Below are 18,427 nucleotides of genomic sequence, written 5' to 3'. Positions count from 1 at the left end.
TTAGTCTCTCAAACAAAAACCTTTATATTGGTATTTTGTTGCTTTATTGACATTCAGGTGGAGCTTCATTTAACCTGAAATCACACCTGTATTTTGTTGAGATCAGGATTTTGTGACCCACAGCGATGAACTTAACAACATAATTCTTTTTAAAAAAAAAGATAACTTAAAACTCAAACCAATCACCAAGTTTTTCTAAAAGTTTACTTCAAATGAAATCATTCATTTAACAACCTACTCTTTTGCTTTCCTCCTTAAATTTCATTAACTATGATCAATCCAGCACATCTTGTTTTTATCTTGCGATAAGGCGACGTTATGACGTGCACATCTCTCGTGACGTAATTACGCTCGTTGCCTGGAACTCCCGCAGTTTGGTCAGATTTGAACTAAACCGAGAATTTCAGTACATTTCAACTCATCGTTGACTAAAAGAAAAATATGCTTTTGTTTTGAAAAGCAAAAGTGCGTTTCCGCTGCGCACCTGATTGAACTTCACTATTCTGCCGCACTTCTGGGTACCGCCGGGACCCTGTAGCGACCACAAGGGGGCGCTGCGGGTCAAAAACCCTGCAGCACACAGAAAAGGGCGAAATATGAGAACAATAAATCCACAGCGGATCGAAAAGATCCTTTTCAGTCTCACATGAGCATCTAAGATCCATTTAATTATCATCTGAACGCACATTTGTATTGATTGTATCAGATTATCACGTGCTAATCACACACACACCGTCCAAACGTCGTGACCGAGCAGGTTTGATGCTGCATATTTGCCTTTTGTGCTAATTGTCCTCCATAAAGACACCTTGTGGTTCCATCCACCCACATTCAGATCAGATCCCTCACAAACTCGTTTCAGTCTCCAGGAAGGTTCCTGATGAGGAGCTGAGGAGGTTTTAAATGGAGCTCTGACACAGACGGGAGGCGGGAGGACGTCGGCTGTCTCACAGCAAACTGTGTGTCGATGCTCCGCAGCCTCCAGATCTGGAGATGGAGGATGAGAAGCTCCTCACCAGGAGACACAACCTGTGTTTTCTGAGTGTTAATAGGAACAAAAGGCTCTGAAAAGGTCACCGTGACGCTAACAGGCTTAAATGCTGTGCTGAAGCTTGATGTTGTCCCTCAGGACAGATGGAGACTCTTCCTGGCCCAGCATCAGCATCCTGGCGTTAGCGTTTAGCATTAGCATGAGCGGGCTTTGGCGCCGCCTCAGCAGAATCCCCCCCAAAAAGCTGCATCTTCATCTTAACCTCTGGGTCAATCATCCGTCCAGTGAAACGCTGAGTCGGAGCCTCCTGAGGTCCCTTCAACAGGAAGCCGCCTGAGACGAGAGCGTCGGCCGCTGTGGGGCCGCGGCCCAGAGAGCTGCTTCCCCTCTCCTCTCTGGCTCAGAGGGGAACCGAGGAGCCGGGGCCTCTCTGCAGGTCCTGGGCCTCACTGTGACCCCCCACTCTCACCACCGTTTAAACCACTGTGGTCCAGAACCCCCCCGATGCCCTCTGGCTGCCAGCAAAGGGGGAGAGATGAACTGGAAATTGGAATATTACAGAGGAGAGTGAGAAGAGACAGGATGATGAGCAGCGCCCCCCCGGCCGTGCCCCCCCCGGCCGTGCCCCCCCCGCCGTGCCCCCCCCCACCGTGCCCCCCCCCCCAGTAACGAGGTTCCTGCTGTCAGACTCATTAGAAGGAGGCAGTTTAAGGACAAATGTGCATCTCTGCTGGTGCGTTTCCATACCAACCGTCTCATCTCTGCAGACTGAATCCTGGTGAATGTTGGAGGTGGGAGGAGGCCAAGGAGAAGCTGGAGACGGGAGTAATGGGATGGAACTTCATCGCACGCGTGCACGCAGTAATAGAACAAAGCGTGCACGTTTGGGGGATCTTAGACGGCCAGAAACCATCATGAACCTGGTCCAGCAGCAGCTTCTGGAGCCTCCCTGCTCTGTTACTGCACCCTCTTTTGTTCTGGACACACACACACACACACACACACACACACACACACACACACACACACACACACACACGCACACACACACAGAAGCTCATATGTGATCCAACTGGAGAGCTGGCATCCTGCTGGCTTTTGCAAACGCCTGGTTGTCATGGCAACATGGCAGTAACTCCTGTGTGTGTGTGTGTGTGTGTGTGTGTGTGTGTGTGTGAGTGTGTGATTAAGGAGACAAAGATCCTTGCTGAGGCAAACAAGCACTCAGGGTTTGAGCCTGCAGCCGCTATCACTTTACTATTGGTCCACGTTGTTATTACACTATTACAATGTAATAAACAGGAATCTGGAGACGCAGACGTGCAGTTAAGATGGCGGCGATACGACCGATATTGGATGTGGATGAAAGATAAACTTTTAATCTGCAAATGCAAACATCAAAGGCGCCGTTGGCAGGAGGAGCTTCCAAACTTAATAAGAAAAGTTTCATTTTGGCGCTAATCCCCGCCCCCCCCCCTTCCCCCCGGGGCTTGTGGGTAAAACAAAACCTCTGTGAAGTGGAATGAATTTAGCTAATCTCTGTCAGCTCTGGGGGGGCTGGAGGAGGAGGAGGAGGAGGAGGGAGAGGAAGAGGAAGAGGAGGAGGAGGTGAGGAGGAAGAGGGGGAGGAGGTGAGGAGGAAGAGGAAGAGAGGTGGAGGAAGAGGAAGAGAGGTGGAGGAAGAGGTGGAGGTGGGGGGAGAGGAGGTGAGGAGGAAGAGGAAGAGGAGGAGGAGGAAGAGGTGGAGGAGGGGGAGGAGGAGGAGGGGGGAGAGGAGGTGAGGAGGAAGAGGAACAGAGGAGGAGGAAGAGGAGGAGGAGGAAGAGGTGGAGGAGGGGGAGGAGGAGGGAGGAGGAGGGGGGAGAGGAGGTGAGGAGGAAGAGGAACAGAGGTGGAGGGAGTTGAGGAGGAGGAGAGGAGGAGGATGCTAAGATGCTAAGTGCATCAGTCACATGACCCGAGAAGATTCAGAAGATCAAACTAGCCGCTAGGCTAACGGTGTCTCCGTCCTCAGGCAGCAGCAGGACCAACGAGACCAGATGTTGCTGCCTTTGGTAGCTAGCTCCTCAACCACCTGAGGAGCACCATCAGGAGGTCAGGAGCTGATCAGATTCCATTTATTCCTCAAGGTTCTGCTGGATCGGAAGGATCCACTCCGAAGTCCTGGGCAGCACTTTGGCAGAAGCTCCTCAGACGTGAGGCCAGAACATCTTCAGCTGCCTTAATGGTGGAAATGATCTGAGCCATGAAACAACGAGGAAGGGGATCCACTGGATCCACTGGACCCATCAGAACCATCGGATCCATCAGATCCATCAGAACCATCGGATCCATCAGACCCATCGGATCCATCGGATCCATCAGATCCATCAGATCCATCAGATCCATCGGATCCATCAGATCCACCGGATCCATCAGACCCATCGGATCCATCAGACCCATCAGACCCCTCAGACCCATCGGATCCATCAGACCCATCAGACCCATCGGACCCATCGGATCCATCAGACCCATCGGATCCATCAGATCCATCGGATCCAAATCACTGATTATTTCTTTGGGATGGTGGATCTAAGGAAGCTGATCCTGGTCTCTTTTAATGACAGTGGGAGGAATCATGAATCCTGTAAATAAAGGCGAAGTCAAAGAAGAATCACGCAGCGCGCGCGTGTGTGAGAGAGAGAGAGCGAGAGAGAGCGGGGGAAGAGAGAGCGAGGGGGGGGGGTAGAGAGAGCGAGAGGGGGGGGGGTAGAGAGAGCGAGAGGGGGGGTAGAGAGGGGGGGGAGAGAGGGGGGGTAGAGAGAGAGAGGGGGGGGGTAGAGAGAGAGGGGGGGGGGGGGGAGGGAGAGAGAGGGGGGGGGGGGGGGTAGGTAGAGGGGGGGGGGGGGGGGGGGTAGAGAGGGGGGGGGGGGGGGGGGGGGGGGTGGGGGGGGTAGAGATTGATATTTTGCAGAGCTCAACATTATTGCAGCCACAATCCGCCCGTGCGTGTTTCTGTGCCGCGCCCTGTCTGTGCGTGAAAGCCACGCGCAGCCTCACACCCGCGTCACGTCTCGCTCTCCGGCAGCGGGACGAGCTGCTTCACGTCGCCGACAGGTTGGACCGAGATGGGAGCGGAGGGACGGTTCTACTGGCTCTGACACGGACGCGCTGGCGGGGACGATGGTTCGGAGCGGCCGGGGAATGTTGCGCCTGATCGGAACCGCCTGCCTTTGGCTGCCCCTGTTAGCCGAGGTAGGTGCCCCCCCCCCCCCGCTGCTGCTGCTGCTGCCGCGGCTGGTGGTGATGATGATGGTGGTGATGGTGATGATGATGATGATGATGGTGATGATGATGGGTTGATTTTTCACCGCGACCTGATTTTGCTGACCTGAGCTAAAAACCCTTTAATGAACGACGGCGAAAGAGGCTCATCAGGAGCTCCGAGGTTCTCCGGGTGTGTGTGTGTGTGTGTGTGTGTGTGTGTGTGTGTGTGTGTGTGTGTGTGTGTGTGTGTGAAACATCACAATAATCTGTCTTTTACACCAATTTTAACCGACCTTTTAAACATATTATCAATTACAGTGGACTCGGCCACTAACGAGTGTGTGTGTGTGGGGGGGTATCATGAGGGTATCATGGGGGTATCATGGGGGTATCATGAGGGTATCATGGGGGTATCATGGGGGTATCATGAGGGTATCATGGGGGTATCATGAGGGTATCATGGGGGTATCATGGGGGTATCATGAGGGTATCATGAGGTTATCATGGGGGTATCATGGGGGCATCATGGGGGTATCATGAGGGTATCATGGGGGTATCATGAGGGTATCATGGGGGTATCATGGGGGCATCATGGGGGTATCATGAGGGTATCATGGGGGTATCATGAGGGTATCATGGGGGTATCATGGGGGCATCATGGGGGCATCATGGGTCCTGTGGGTGGTTGCAGCCTGTCACTGACGAGAGCGGCGCCTGTTGTCAGGAGCTTCTGTGATCAGGTGACAGAAGGTTGAGCAGCAGCTCCTGAAGGTGGTCGAGGCTCAGAGCAGCACGATGAGGAGGAGAAGCTTCATCATGCTGCTCTGGTGTCCTGCTTCAGTGTCAAGTTCACCTCCACTAGAGGGGAGCAGCACAGCCCCACAGTATTACAGCGTCACACCATCACAGCAGCACAGCCCCACAGTATTACAGCGTCACACCATCACAGCAGCACAGCCCCACAGTATTACAGCGTCACACCATCACAGCAGCACAGCCCCACAGTATTACAGCATCACACCATCACAGCGTCACAGCAGCACAGCCGCACACCATCACACTATCACAGCAGCACACCATCACACTATCACACCAGCACAGCAGCACAGCAGCACAGCAGCACAGCCACACACCATCACACTATCACACCAGCACAGCAGCACAGCAGCACAGCCGCACACCATCACACCATCACACTATCACACCATCACAGCAGCACAGCAGCACCATCCCCCAACAGTTTAAAGCCGACACCGTTTAAAACCATTTGAACTGCATCTCAACACTAATTCTGGGTTTGATCGACAACATGAAACCAGTCAAGTTAATCAAACGTGGTCACCATGGCGACGGAGCCTCCGAGAATCAGAGCAGCAACAGAAACAGCAGAGCTTCGTTTTAATCTGTCGGAACTGGAAATCAAATAAAACATCTTTACACTCTTCTGCCTGCTGAGCAGAAGAGAGTGTGTGTGTGTGTGTGTGTGTGTGTGTGTGTGTGTGTGTGTGTGTGTGTGTGTGTGCTCCGTCACAACGTTCAGAACCTCAGGTGATGCTCCCTCTCTTCCTGTGCAGGTGGTGGCTGACGACTCTTATCTGAACCAGGTGCAGGACTCAGGTAAGACGGAGGCGGCGCTCTCGTCGCCCCATCGTCCCTTTGTCACCACGTCCTCTTCCTCTTCCTCTTCCTCTTCCTCTTCCTCTTCCTCCTCCTCCTCCTCCTTCCTCCTCCTCCTCCTCCTTCCTCATCACCCCCCCCCGTGTTTATTGCTGCTGGTGTCTTTCCAACCCCGGCGGGGGAGGAGGCAGCGATGGGGGTGGGGCCGCCGCCGCCGCCGCCGCTGCTGCTCAGATGAGAAGAAACTCCACATTTATGCAGATTTCACCCCCCAACACGAGTCGTTAGGAACCGTGTCAAACACTCATTGTTGCCGGGAAATGGATTAGAAGAGCGGAGACTGAGCGTTCCCATGGCGATGGGCAGAGTTCCGCTGTTGTGAGGATGAGGAGGGAGTGTGTGAGCGTGTGTGTGAGGTTGTGTGACTATGTGTGGGAGCGTGTGAGGGTGTGAGGGTGTGTGTGAGAGTGTGAGGGGGTGTTTGAGCGTGTGAGAGAGTGTGTGAGGTTGTGAAGGTGTGTGTGAGTGTGTGAGGGTGTGTGTGTGTGTGTGTGTGTGTGAGGGTGTGTGTAAGAGGGTGTGTGAGAGTGTGTGACAGCGTGTGAGGGTGTGTGTGAGTGTGTGTGTGCGGTTGTGAGGGTGTGTGAGGTGTGCGGTTGTGAGGGCGTGTTTGTGAGTGTGTGAGCGTGTGTGAGTGTGTGTGTGAGGGCGTAAGTGTGTGTGTGTGTGAGAGGGTGTGTGTAAGAGTGTGTGTGAGAGTGTGAGGGTGTGTGAGATTGTGTGTGCGGTTGTGAGGGCGTGTTTGTGAGTGTGTGTGAGTGTGTGTGCGAGGGCGTGAGTGTGCTTCAGTTGCGTAACGCTACATCAAAGACTCATCAAAGGCTCAACGGTTTATTTCCTTCTCACATCACTTTCATCTTCATCATCTTCATCGTCCCAGAATGACACCGCTCAGTTTGTCCCAGCAAACACGTCCTCCCCCTGTCCCAGCTGGACCAGTCCTCCAGCGGGGGCGTACTGGTCACAGTGGGGGTCGCAGGGCGGGGGCGCTGGAGGCCGAGCGGCTGACGCTCTGCAGGTAGGAGGAGCAGAGCGTCAGCCGGGTCCCTGTGAAGCGCAGCAGCACCTGCAGCAGCGACACCGACTTGCTCACTGACTTCCAGGCTCGCTCCATCTCCACGTGTCTGTTGAGGGTGAAGGTGGACAGGTCGGTGGTTTGTGGGAGGGCGGACTTGTTCTGGAAGTTCTGGAGGAACTGAAACGGGTCTTTGGTGTGTTGGAGCTCCTCCAGCTTCACGCTGGCCTCCCTCAGCGCGGCGATCTCCGCCTCCACGCCGCTGATGAACCCCGCCGCCTCTTCATCAGCCACCTTCTGCCTCCTCTCCATCTCCTCTATCAGCTCCGTTATGCTGTTCTGGATCTTCAGGACCAGCCTGGTCAGGTCCTGCAGGTCCTGCAGGCTGTCCCTGATCACGCCTTTGGTCTCCGCCGTGCTCCCGGTCACCGACTCCCTCACGGCGCCGATCTTCTGCAGCCGCTCCCGGACCATCTGCTGAGCTCTGCTCTGGATCTGCACCAGCACGCCTCTCATCTCCGTGTGCGCCTGTTGCGTGGAGACGACGTTGTGGTGCACGTGTGACCTGGAGCAGACGTGGCAGAGCAGAGACATGTCGGTCTTACAGAAGAGGGCGACCAGCCCGCCGTGCTCGGGACACACCCGGTCCTCCAGGGCGCTCACGGGCTTGATCAGGGTGTGCCTCTTCAGCCCGGCGGCGCGGCGATGCGGCTCCAGGTGAGGCTCGCAGTAGGACGTGAGGCACTGCAGACAGGACCAGGCAGCTTCCTGCTGGAGGTCGGTGCACACGTCACACAGCACCGCGCTGGTCGCCGCACGCACTTCCCCCCCCGGGCTCCAGCTCTGGTCGTCGGAGGCGTGGAGCGTCCGGAACTGTGACGTCACCTCCGAGATGAAGGTGTTGACCCTGAGGTGCGGCCGGAAGGCGAACAGCTCCTTGCAGACGGGACAGAGGCAGAGCAGCGCGCTGTTCCAGCAGGTCATGATGCAGGACATGCAGAAGTTGTGTCCACAGGGGGTGGAGACGGGGTGGACGAAGACGCTCAGGCAGATGGGACAAAGCAGCTGGTCCTCGCTGATCAGGCTGTTTCTGGAGGCCATCTCTGGAAACACAGCAGGAACAGTGAGATGGAAACTGAGTTACCGCGGCAACCGTCCTACTGAGGACCTGACCTCTGACCCGGAGTCCTCAGAGTTCGGATCTTGTTCAGGGAGCAGTAGATGCACGACGTCTTCACGTTGGAGTCGGTCTTGGTTCTGCTCGTCGCCCAGCGTGGTTGGAGCGTGAAGCTCGGACAGCGTTGGAGTTGTAATGTGTCGCTTTGAATCAAAGCTCCGCTGATCTTTGATGGTTGAAGGATCAAAGGTTCAAGGCCTGAGCGGAGCGGGCTGGTCACATGACCGCGCTGGGGCCGATGGGAGGGGCCTGAACTGAGGGCTGAACGCCGCTCGGCTCTGCAGGTTCTGAATGCATCTTCACCCCGGCAGGACGGGGCCCCGGGACGGTTGGGGACGCCTAATCAATCCTTAATCAGCCACCTGGACGCCTAATCAATTAATTTGGTCTTTTTTATTGTCGCTTTCACTGTAGAGCACGAAGAATAAAAGGTGCTTGTGTGCACTGATGGCGTTCTGTAACTAACGGCAACGCCATGTTCTCACACACACACACACACACACACACACACACACACACACACACACACACGTGCAGGTTCTGGTGGTTCTGTGATGACTGCACCATTAGCGTGGGGATGCAGCAGCTGGACGCGTCCACGTCTCACCGTCACTTCCTGTTGTTCTGTCTGACCCGAATCCGTCTGCTTTCATCCCAAACATCTTCTTGCTCTCTCCGTGCATCACATGTGCCCCCCCCCCCCCCACCCCCCCTTCTCTCCGTGCATCACATGTGCCCCCCCCCTTCTCTTTGTGCAGCACCTCTGTCCTGCTCCCAAGGATTCACAGAACTGGGCTACTACAATGGAACCGTGTCCCAGACAGACTCTGGCGCCCCCTGTCTGAAGTGGACAGAGTTTCCCGACTACGTCATGCAGTACCCGGGCCGGGGGCTGGGGGACCACAGCTACTGCAGGAACCCAGACCGGGAGTCCAACCCCTGGTGCTTCTTCAGACAGAACTCTGGAGCCATCGGCTGGGCCTACTGCGACTGCCACCAGGGTACGGCCGCCACCCAGAACCGACCAGAACATTTGTGATCAGAGAAAAAGACCAAAGAGGGATGCTGTGCGTTGCAGGTGCTGTGCGTCTGGTGGGCGGGCCCTCGCCCGGCCGCGGCCGTGTGGAGGTCTACCTGAGCAGCCAGTGGGGGGCCGTGTGCGACTCTCACTGGTCCGACAGGGACGCCAGCGTGATCTGCAGGCAGCTGGGACTCAGGTGGGTCAGGTGGCTGTTCCTGGATCTGCTCCTGCACGCGTGACCTTCCTTTGTCCCAACAGCGACATCGGCACGGCGCTCAAACACTCCCAGTTCGGCTCCGGCTCCGGACTCTTCCACTATGAGCGCCTGGGTTGCCGCGGAGACGAAAACAGGCTGAGTAGCTGCAGGAGCCGGACCTTTGTCACTGGAGACTGTAGCCATGGCAACGAGGCGGCTGTTGTGTGCGCCCCGCCAGAAGGTGAGCGTAACCTCTAAATAAGCCCCTCCCAGTCGACACACCTGCATCTCTCCCTTTCCCAAACGTCGCGCACACGCCGCAGTTCCAGAGAAATCCACAGGGGGCAGCGTTGAGCAGCAGTGGTGGGATCAGCGTCATAAAGAAGAGGAATTAGCAACGTTTGACCTCCATCGTGTCTCTCCATCTGCTCTCAGGCAGCGGCCCGCCTCTGCGACTGGTCGGAGGGGACGAAGACTTTGAAGGACGCGTGGAGGTGTTTCACGCAGGAAGGTGGGGCACCGTCTGCGACGACCAATGGGACGACAGCGACGCCGAGGTGGTCTGCAGACAGCTGGGGTTTGGGTACGTCCAGCATGTCCAGCATGTCCAGCACGTCCAGCACGTCCTGCACGTCCAGCACGTCCAGCCCCTCATGCTCCACGTCCTCGTGCACAGTATTCCACGTGCTGAGGGAATAGTGTCTCCTGATGTTCCTCACAGGAGGAAACGTCTCACGTCTTTGAGGGACAAACAGCCATGAAGTCGCTGCTGGGGGAGAAACTTCATCTGTGTTCAACACAACGCTGCGTTTCAGCTCCTCAAACACCGTGGGAAATCTCGCCGTCTGTACACGGCTGCGTTGTGACACAGAGCTTGAAGTTTGTCCCAAAACCAGCGTTTTGTGTTTGTTGTGTCCATCATTCTTACTGTTCCGTTCAGTTTTCCTTTCGTCCTCAAGTATTTACACTATTTTCACTTTGATCTCTTGGATTTTCATAAGCGTTTTTGTGGTGAAACCAACATTCGTTTACGCCTTTGTGGGATCCAGGGACACAAACAACAGTGATTTTATATTCTTGGCTGTGATAAATAAATAATGGAAGCAGCTGATTCCTCCCAGCAGCTCTTCATTATTTATCAGTAGGAGTCGTTTTTAGACATCTGTTAGCACTGGCATCTGTTAGCGATAGCATCTGTTAGCACTGGCATCTGTTAGCGATAGCATCTGTTAGCACTGGCATCTGTTAGCGATAGCATCTGTTAGCATCTGCTGGTGTCAATAACCTGTGAGTTGGGATGCTAACATGCTACAGTCAAGAGAGGAGCTCATTAGTTGCACTTGTTCGCATTTTAACGCGAAAGGATCCAAAGCATAATGTATAAAAACACATTATGTGTGTGTGTGTGTGTGTGTGTGTGTGTGTGTGTGTGTGTGTGTGTGTGTGTGTGTGTGTGTGCGCTGTAGGGGTGTGGCCAAGGCCTGGTCCTGGGCTCACTTCGGTCAGGGTTCCGGCCCAATCCTGCTGGATGCTGTCAGGTGCACGGGAAACGAGCTCTTCCTGGGTGAGTGTTCCCATGGCAACTGGGAGCAACACAACTGCGACCACATGGAGGACGCTGGGGTGTCCTGCAGCCCCTACACAGGTACACACACACACACACACACACTCGGAGCATCGGTGCGGTGAGAGCTGGTTTCATGGCTGCCCACGTGGTTGCAGACGGGGTGGTGCGCCTGGTGGGAGGAGACAGTCCCTGGGAGGGCCGACTGGAGGTGCTCCACAACGGCGACTGGGGGACGGTGTGTGACGACCACTGGTCCCAGCAGCACGCGCAGGTGGTCTGCAGACAGCTGGGCTACAGGTGCACGACCAGACCCACCAGCAAACAGGATCTCTCACGCTGGAATTGTGAAAAGGAACGCGTGGTGCCTTTGTCCATCCCCAGGGGTCGAGCTGAAGTGGTGCTGGACGGGACCTTTGGCGAGGGCGTCGGTCTGATCCTGCTGGACGACGTCCACTGTGAGGGAACGGAGACGTCCCTGCTGGACTGTCCTCACGGGATCTGGGGTCGGACCGACTGCTCCCACGGCGAGGACGTGGCCGTCCGCTGCAGGGGACGATCCAGCCAGGAGACAAACGAGGTGCCCGCCATCTCCCCTGCCACAGGTAAGCAGGAAGTGGGACCACCGACGTCCCACGTCTTCTGTCTCGCCATCAGCCTGTCCTGCATGCAGAGGTCCAAACCATCCTCCAGCTCCAGGGTTCCTGATGATGTGGCAGATTGAAGCGTCCTTCTGTCCTCCCGGGGGGTCCTGCACCTCCTGGAGACTTTAGAATGCCAAGACAACCCCCAGGAGGACGCTGGGACGAGTGTCCACACACCCGCATGAATGGGAATGTTGCTCTTTGTCCCGCCAGGTCCTCTGGTGCGCCTGGTCGGCGGCGGCGGCAGGAAGGAGGGGCGAGTGGAGGTCTATCTCCATGGCGACTGGGGAAGTATTTGCGACTCGGGCTGGAACGACCTGAACGCGGCTGTGGTCTGCAGACAGCTGGGACACAGGTGGACAAAAATGTCACATGTCTCCTGAGGTTTAGCAGCACAAACTGATGCAGGGACGCTTCCTGTCCTCAGTGGCGCGGCGCTGGCGGCCGGAGGCTTCGGTCAGGGGAAAGGTCCCATCCACCTGGACCAGGTGAGGTGTACGGGGAAGGAGGAGTTCCTGGGGGAGTGTCCCTCACTGGGGCAGGACGTCCAGGGCTGCAGACGCAGGAGGGACGCGGGGGTGAAGTGTGACGTCACGCCGCAGGAGTCGGCGCCTCCGGTCCGACATCATGAGCGGAGCTGTGGGCTGAGGAAGCTGGTGGAGGAGGAGGACGAGAAGAGGAAGCAAGGGGAGGACGTGGTCAGGTAGGGCCTCGTCCACTCTGAGCGCTGTCCTGGAGTAACAGAGACGGGGGACAGTCGTGAACCGGCCGGGGTGTTCAGGAACCAACTGTGGTTCTATTGGTGGAACCACGGCTGTTGCTACCTGGAGGGTTTATGGCCTTATTTAAAAGAGAAACTTTCATTTGTTGGAGGACACAATTGTCCTGAAGGGGACAACATGTCAACGTGTTGCTGAGTTGAAACCTAATTAAATGTTGAGGTAATTAAAGGAACAAAGTGAAATAAGGAATTATAGTTATCTCATGGTTTCTACCATCCTTTTTTTAACCTAATTGAAGTCCAGTGAATCTTTAAGTCAAACTTGGTCATAAAATTGCTGAAGTTGTGTTAAAATCAGATCTTTTACTCAAAGTGTCTCTTAACGTGTCATTTCCCGGTGTTTCCCGCCATCTAGCGGCCAGTTTGGGTAATGCTGCAGCTTTAGTTTTAAACAATGCGGTTTTAATTTCTAAAAATCCTCCAGTTTTTCGGGACAGAACCAAAAAGGTTAGATTTTCAGATGTTAATGCTGTAAATAAGAGGCAATAATAGGTTTACTGGCCGTTTTAAACAGCTGTAGGTTTGGTTTTGCTCTTTCATTAGGACCTCCTGGCCCTGGCAGGTGTCGGTGTGGCTCCAGTCTCAGGACCAGGACCAGGACCAGGACAGCGGTCCCGTCTGCAGCGGGACCCTGATCAGCCCCTGCTGGGCCCTCACGTCTGCGTCCTGCATCAGCAGGTGACCGACGCCGGCGTCACCCTCGCCGCGCCCTCACAATCCACCTTCTCACCCTTGGCGCTTCCTCCAGGTTCGGCAGCGACTCGTCCATGCTGGTGGTGCGGGTCGGCGCCTCGGAACGGACCCTGCGGCCGGAGATGGTGGTGGTTCACCGGAAGTTCAAAGGGCAGAGCGGCGGCCATGATCTGGCTCTGCTGAAGCTACCCAGCTCAAAAGGTCACTGTCTGACCTTTGAACCCTTCACCAACGCCGCATGCCTTCCTCCCGCAGACACGCCGCCAGAGACAAAGACCCCCTCGTCTTGTGTCGTCATAGTTACCGCCGGCTGGACAGGACCCGGTAGGTCTCACTAATCTGGTTTTGCTTAGCGTTGATGCTGCTGGTGACCCTCCTCCCACCCTCCTCTCTCCCAGACTCTATTCTGGCATCCTGGGTCTCTCTCATGTCGTCATGGCGATGCAAGAAGCGCTATGGCAACAGCTACTCCAGCCACGGCACCCTGTGCGCTGGCAGCCCTCCAGACACCAGCCTCCTCCGTGACGACGGTTGCCAGAGCAACTCCGGAGGCGGGCTGTTGTGTCAGGAGGAGTCGGGTCGGTGGGTCCTGGCCGGGCTGGTCGCCGGGGGTCACGGCTGCGGCGCCGCTTCCTCGCCGTCGCTCTACACACGCGTCAGCCGCTTCCGGGGCTGGATCGACGAGGTCATGGACCAGCGGGGGGAGGGGCCGCGCTCGCACGCCAGCACGCCAGGCAGGGACGCGACGCCCACGCACGAGGAACACGCGCACGGCGAGTTCGACCACGATCGCCTCCACACGCAGAGCGAGCTGAGACGCACGGGACAGGAAACAAACGAGATCACCCACGTCGGAGGAACACACACGCCTCGCTCACACCCCCCTCAGCACGTCCACACACACGCGAGGCACACACACTCTCGCCGTGACACGAACACACCAACGCTGGAGTGATGGAGGCCGTTGGCGGACCACCTGTGCCCCGTGACCACCTGAGGAAAAGGAAGGTGTTTCAGAATTCAGCTCATCTTAAATCTCAATCTGCGTGTGTGTGTGCATGTGTGTGTGTGCGTGTGTGTGTGTGTGTGCGTGCGTGTGCGTGTGTGTGTGCGTGCATGAGGTGAGCCGTGTGGGCACAACCCATCCGTGCTGCCAGGAGCGTGTGGGTGAACGGCGGCGAGCTTCAGCCCACTTCAGGCTGCAACGTTCAGGACGTATCAGAAGAATAATAATAAGCAGCCTAAGCTTTGCGTTTCCATGGCGACAGAATGCGAATATTGTGTGGATTTTTCTCAGATGGTCACACAAGAATCTATGCTAAAACTTACTCCCGCTCTCCACCGCAAGATGTTTAGCAACGTGCTAAGGGTGGAGCGGGCTAGCCGCACGTCACCAGTGAGTTTAGGTTCGTCCCCAAATCTTTGCAATTAACTTTCATAAAAACATCAAATAAATCTGAGAGGGCTGCCGCATCATAACTTTAGTGCTGAGAATCCGCTGTGAGGATCACACCAGTGGTTTTTGCCATCCAGCATTGATGTCAAATTGATACGATGAGAAGAAAGCGACGTGTCAGGGATGCATCAAAGATCAAAGCCTTTATGGTCATTAACTTGTATAGTCAGAAACCTGCTTCAAAGCCATCGACAGTTGATGATCCGTACATGATCCTTTTGTACGGATGTGATAGATAACTAGATCCTTAGTTTAGATGTTGTCTGGTCTGTTGTGCGCTGATCAGTTGCGTGATCTAACCACCAGAGGGCGACATCGCCCCCTTTCACAGGGCTGATTACGTCACTCTTCCTTTTTCTACTTTGTGCTTTGATCTTCTGTGAACCGCTGTGTTCTGTGTCGTGAAGCATCTTCAACCTGCGACCCCCCCGTCGCTGTAATCCTGTAAATAAACCCCGTCTGTGTGGCCCCCTCCCAGCAGAAGTGATGGGTTAACATGCAGATCCTGGAGGTTGTCGGGATCGTTTTGGCGCATGTGTGCGCGCGCGCGCGCGGCGCGAAAGGCCTGTTTTATCCATTCTAATCCCATCAGCTGTTCCTCGGTGTAACATTCTGAATCATGTTGAGTATTAAAACATTAATCTGGTTAAAAATAAGCCGTCTGTGTCCTCAGTCCTGCACAAACCACACAAATGAGCAACATTATGACAAGATCGGCCACAAAAGGTTTCAGAAGAGACAACGTGCGCAGCTGTTGCTCTCCTGAGCCGCGCTAATCTTTCCTTTTGTTTTGAGAGCCCCCCCCAAGAAATATCAGGGATGGGGGCCTCACTGTTGGCAGCCTGATTTATAATGAGCATAACTGAGTCAACGTCGTGGAAATGATAAATTAGCTGCTCCAGCAAAGACCAAGCGAGTTCACACTCACAAAATACACATTTTATGTGTAAATCCAGTTCTAAATGTTGCAAAAGTGAGCTCAGCTAATGGGACAGGCTAGCATTAGCAGCTACGGGGGGGACCCACCTGAATATTTACCTTATTTCTCAGCACCAAAGTGTTAGAAACATTTCCTCCTCACGCAGCACACGTCCAGGAAGTGACCTCGTGGTTTGCGGCAGGACTTCCTGCAGGAGGACGTCAGCGCACCTGTGGCCTCGTCGATCCACCTGTGAGCGGCGGCGGCTTCAGCGACAGGACGGGGAGTCAAAATAACCCCCCCACGTCCTCTTTGGGAGCTCCTCTCACAATAACAACAGGTATTTACTGCTGCAGGTTCTGACCCGAGGTTCTGGGCCTCCACACACAGCAAAGCCGGGATCAGCGGGATTATCGTCCACGCTTTGGTCCATACATCTGAAACCCAAGACTGGCGGCTCTTCTTTCCGCCCAAAGATCAAAGCGATGATCCGTAACCGGAGAATTCTCCTCCGCAGCAGCGAAGAACTCGTCAGTTGTTGTTCACACACGTGCCAGCAGGGGGCTACGCTAGCTCCGTAGCTCTGTTAGCTTTAGCTCCGCCCGCCGAGGCCTCGTCCAGGTCACACGAGCCGTGACCTCCACCTCCATGAGGCAGCTGTGATAAACCACTGGTACCGCTGGGAAAAACCAGCCAAAACTGGTTTTAATGGGAGGGACGCTGGTTCTAGTCCAGCCACAGCTCAACATTCACACTGGGGATTAAGGTCAGAGGTCAGAGGTCAGAGAGCCAGAGGGAGTCAGAGGTCAGAGGGATCCAGGGGTCAGAGGGATCCAGAGGTCAGAGGGAGTCACAGGTCGGAGAGATCCAGAGGTCAGAGGTCAGAGGGAGTCAGAGTTCAGAGGGAGTCAGAGGTCAGAGAGATCCAGGGGTCAGAGGGATCCAGGGGTCAGAGAGATCCAGGGGTCAGAGGGATCCAGAGGTCAGAGGGAGTCACAGGTCGGAGAGATCCAGAGGTCAGAGGTCAGAGGGAGTCAGAGTTCAGAGGGAGTCAGAGGTCAGAGAGATCCAGGGGTCAGAGGGATCCAGGGGTCAGAGAGATCCAGAGGTCAGAGGGATCCAGAGTTCAGAGGGAGTCAGAGGTCAGAGAGATCCAGGGGTCAGAGGGATCCAGGGGTCAGAGAGATCCAGGGGTCAGAGGGATCCAGAGGTCAGAGGGAGTCAGAGGTCGGAGAGATCCAGGGGTCAGAGGGAGTCAGATCCAGGGGTCAGAGGGATCCAGGGGTCAGAGAGATCCAGGGGTCAGAGGGATCCAGAGGTCAGAGGGAGTCAGAGGTCGGAGAGATCCAGGGGTCAGAGGGATCCAGGGGTCAGAGAGATCCAGAGGTCAGAGGGAGTCAGAGGTCAGAGATCCAGGGGTCAGAGAGATCCAGAGGTCAGAGGTCAGAGCAAATGAGACCAGTTTCAGTTTCTACTTGGTGCCTTTGAAAAAGTCCAACTTAACCAACTGCTGAGTTTTCCTCATTAATCACACTGAAAGTAGAGAAACCACAGGGAGCTGTCCTACATCACACACACACACGCACACGCACACACACACACACACACACACACACCCTTAAAATAACCAGAACATCATGAATAACACTGATCCTTTTTCAGGAGCGGCTGCGTCTCTGCAGCTTTGATGAAACGGACACGTGCACGCGGGCGCCAGCGGCCCGGCGGTGACACGTGGCGGCGGATGAGCTCGGAGGGCGAACATCTTTCCAGCTGCGACTCTGGGCGGAGCCGACGTTTTCCCGCCTCAACCGGGGCGCCGGCGCCGTCCGGCTGGACTCAACATTACAGTGTTACGCAATCAGGCCGAGACCTGATGAAACGTCCTGATAATTCTCCCACACACACACACACACACACACACACACACACACACACACACCCCGGGGGGGCAGGGGCGGTTAAAGCAGACGCTGAGAGGAGGCGGAGCAGTGCTGAAATAGTATTTTTATTAAATACTTTCAAGATCGAAGAATAACAAAGTTATGATGAAGACCAACTAACACTCAGACAAACACTTTGATAGTCGTCAATTCATGTTCGTATTTCATTTTACATCATGATCATGCAAAAAAACTCCAGCATCCAGGTGAAGGCTGGGGGGAGAAAGCGCCGCCGCTAGACGGAGGTCACGGCAGGAACACGCCAACATCGAGGGCCTCATTCCAAACTACGGCTCCGGAATCCTTTTTTTTTTGGAGGTTTTTTTTTTGTTTTGTTTTTTTAAATCAATATTTTGCTGTTTTTTTCTCTTTTTTTTAAACATATTTTTCATGTCACCTTTTCAACATTCCAGATGGAGAAAAATTTGTATTTTAAAAGATGCAAATATTATATATTAACACTAGCTCCATCCCTTTTTCAGGTAGGTACATGGTAAAAATGCAGTAACTGAAACATGCACATAACTAGGTCCCCCCCCGCTCTGCCCCCCCCCTGGTCCCCCCCCCCGCTCTGGTCCCCCCCCAGCTGAGCAGGCACCATTTAAACCACCAAAGGTAGATTACAACTGATCAATTATTTAGCCGCAATCTGTCTGATCACTCCATCTGCAAGTCTGTCGTCTACCCCCCCTCTTTTACCCCCCTCCCTCTCTTTTACCCCCCCCCCCCTCTCTTTTACCCCCCCTCCCTCTCTTTTACCCCCCCGTGAGCGAGGATCGAGTGCAGAACTCCAGCTTGGCAGAATTACAACAACAAGTCAACAGCAACAGCGGACGACAACGTAAAACTCAAACCAGTCAACACGGGAACAGAGAAGCCACAGAGAGGTACGAATAAACCGGGGTGGGGGGGGCAACACGGGGGGTGGGGGGCAACACAGGGAGGGGGGGGGGGGGCAAGATGGGACTTCACGCGGATGGACGGAGACAATTAAGCAGCACAGCGAGGGTGGCACCGTGGTCACAGCGGTGGTGCGAGATATGTTACAAAGCTTAAAAACACACCACCAGGGGCACGCGTGAGAGTGTGTGTGAGTGTGTGTGT

The 18,427-nt window shown here is 55.0% G+C and overlaps 2 protein-coding genes across 2 annotated transcripts; one reads left to right on the top strand and one right to left on the bottom strand.

The window, feature by feature from the left end:
- Positions 1-3,935: 3,935 nt before the first annotated feature.
- LOC101069946 (neurotrypsin-like) lies at positions 3,936-15,117 on the top strand. The gene is made up of 14 exons (XM_029850656.1): positions 3,936-4,225; positions 5,812-5,854; positions 8,865-9,107; positions 9,185-9,323; positions 9,386-9,564; positions 9,759-9,906; positions 10,790-10,968; positions 11,046-11,187; positions 11,272-11,492; positions 11,745-11,886; positions 11,959-12,234; positions 12,856-12,990; positions 13,061-13,329; positions 13,404-15,117. The coding sequence occupies exons 1-14, from the start codon at positions 4,154-4,156 to the stop codon at positions 13,958-13,960; spliced, it is 2,745 nt and encodes a 914-aa protein (XP_029706516.1). The 5' UTR covers positions 3,936-4,153; the 3' UTR covers positions 13,961-15,117.
- Positions 6,732-8,323, bottom strand: LOC115253273 (E3 ubiquitin/ISG15 ligase TRIM25-like). The gene is made up of 2 exons (XM_029850763.1): positions 8,103-8,323; positions 6,732-8,032 (listed from the first exon to the last, which is right to left on the bottom strand). Exon 2 carries the CDS (start codon positions 8,028-8,030, stop codon positions 6,876-6,878), a length of 1,155 nt encoding a protein of 384 aa, XP_029706623.1. The 5' UTR covers positions 8,031-8,032; positions 8,103-8,323; the 3' UTR covers positions 6,732-6,875.
- Positions 15,118-18,427: the final 3,310 nt, after the last annotated feature.

The sequence above is a fragment of the Takifugu rubripes genome, chromosome 1 (genome assembly GCF_901000725.2).
Source record: "Takifugu rubripes chromosome 1, fTakRub1.2, whole genome shotgun sequence".
Lineage (NCBI taxonomy): Eukaryota > Metazoa > Chordata > Actinopteri > Tetraodontiformes > Tetraodontidae > Takifugu > Takifugu rubripes.
Note: the sequence above shows the minus strand (reverse complement) of the source record. Positions and strands in the feature narration are given on the sequence as shown.

What these genes read in the sequence shown, in the direction of transcription:
- LOC101069946 (XM_029850656.1), top strand. Translation starts at nt 4,154, where the DNA reads ATGGTTCGGAGCGGCCGGGGAATGTTGCGCCTGATCGGAACCGCCTGC. An exon ending in TGCAGACAGCTGGGGTTTGG is followed by an intron (nt 9,907 to 10,789) that starts GTACGTCCAGCA and finishes TGTGCGCTGTAG; the next exon opens with GGGTGTGGCCAAGGCCTGGT. An exon ending in CAAGGGGAGGACGTGGTCAG is followed by an intron (nt 12,235 to 12,855) that starts GTAGGGCCTCGT and finishes CTCTTTCATTAG; the next exon opens with GACCTCCTGGCCCTGGCAGG.
- LOC115253273 (XM_029850763.1), bottom strand. Translation starts at nt 8,030, where the DNA reads ATGGCCTCCAGAAACAGCCTGATCAGCGAGGACCAGCTGCTTTGTCCC.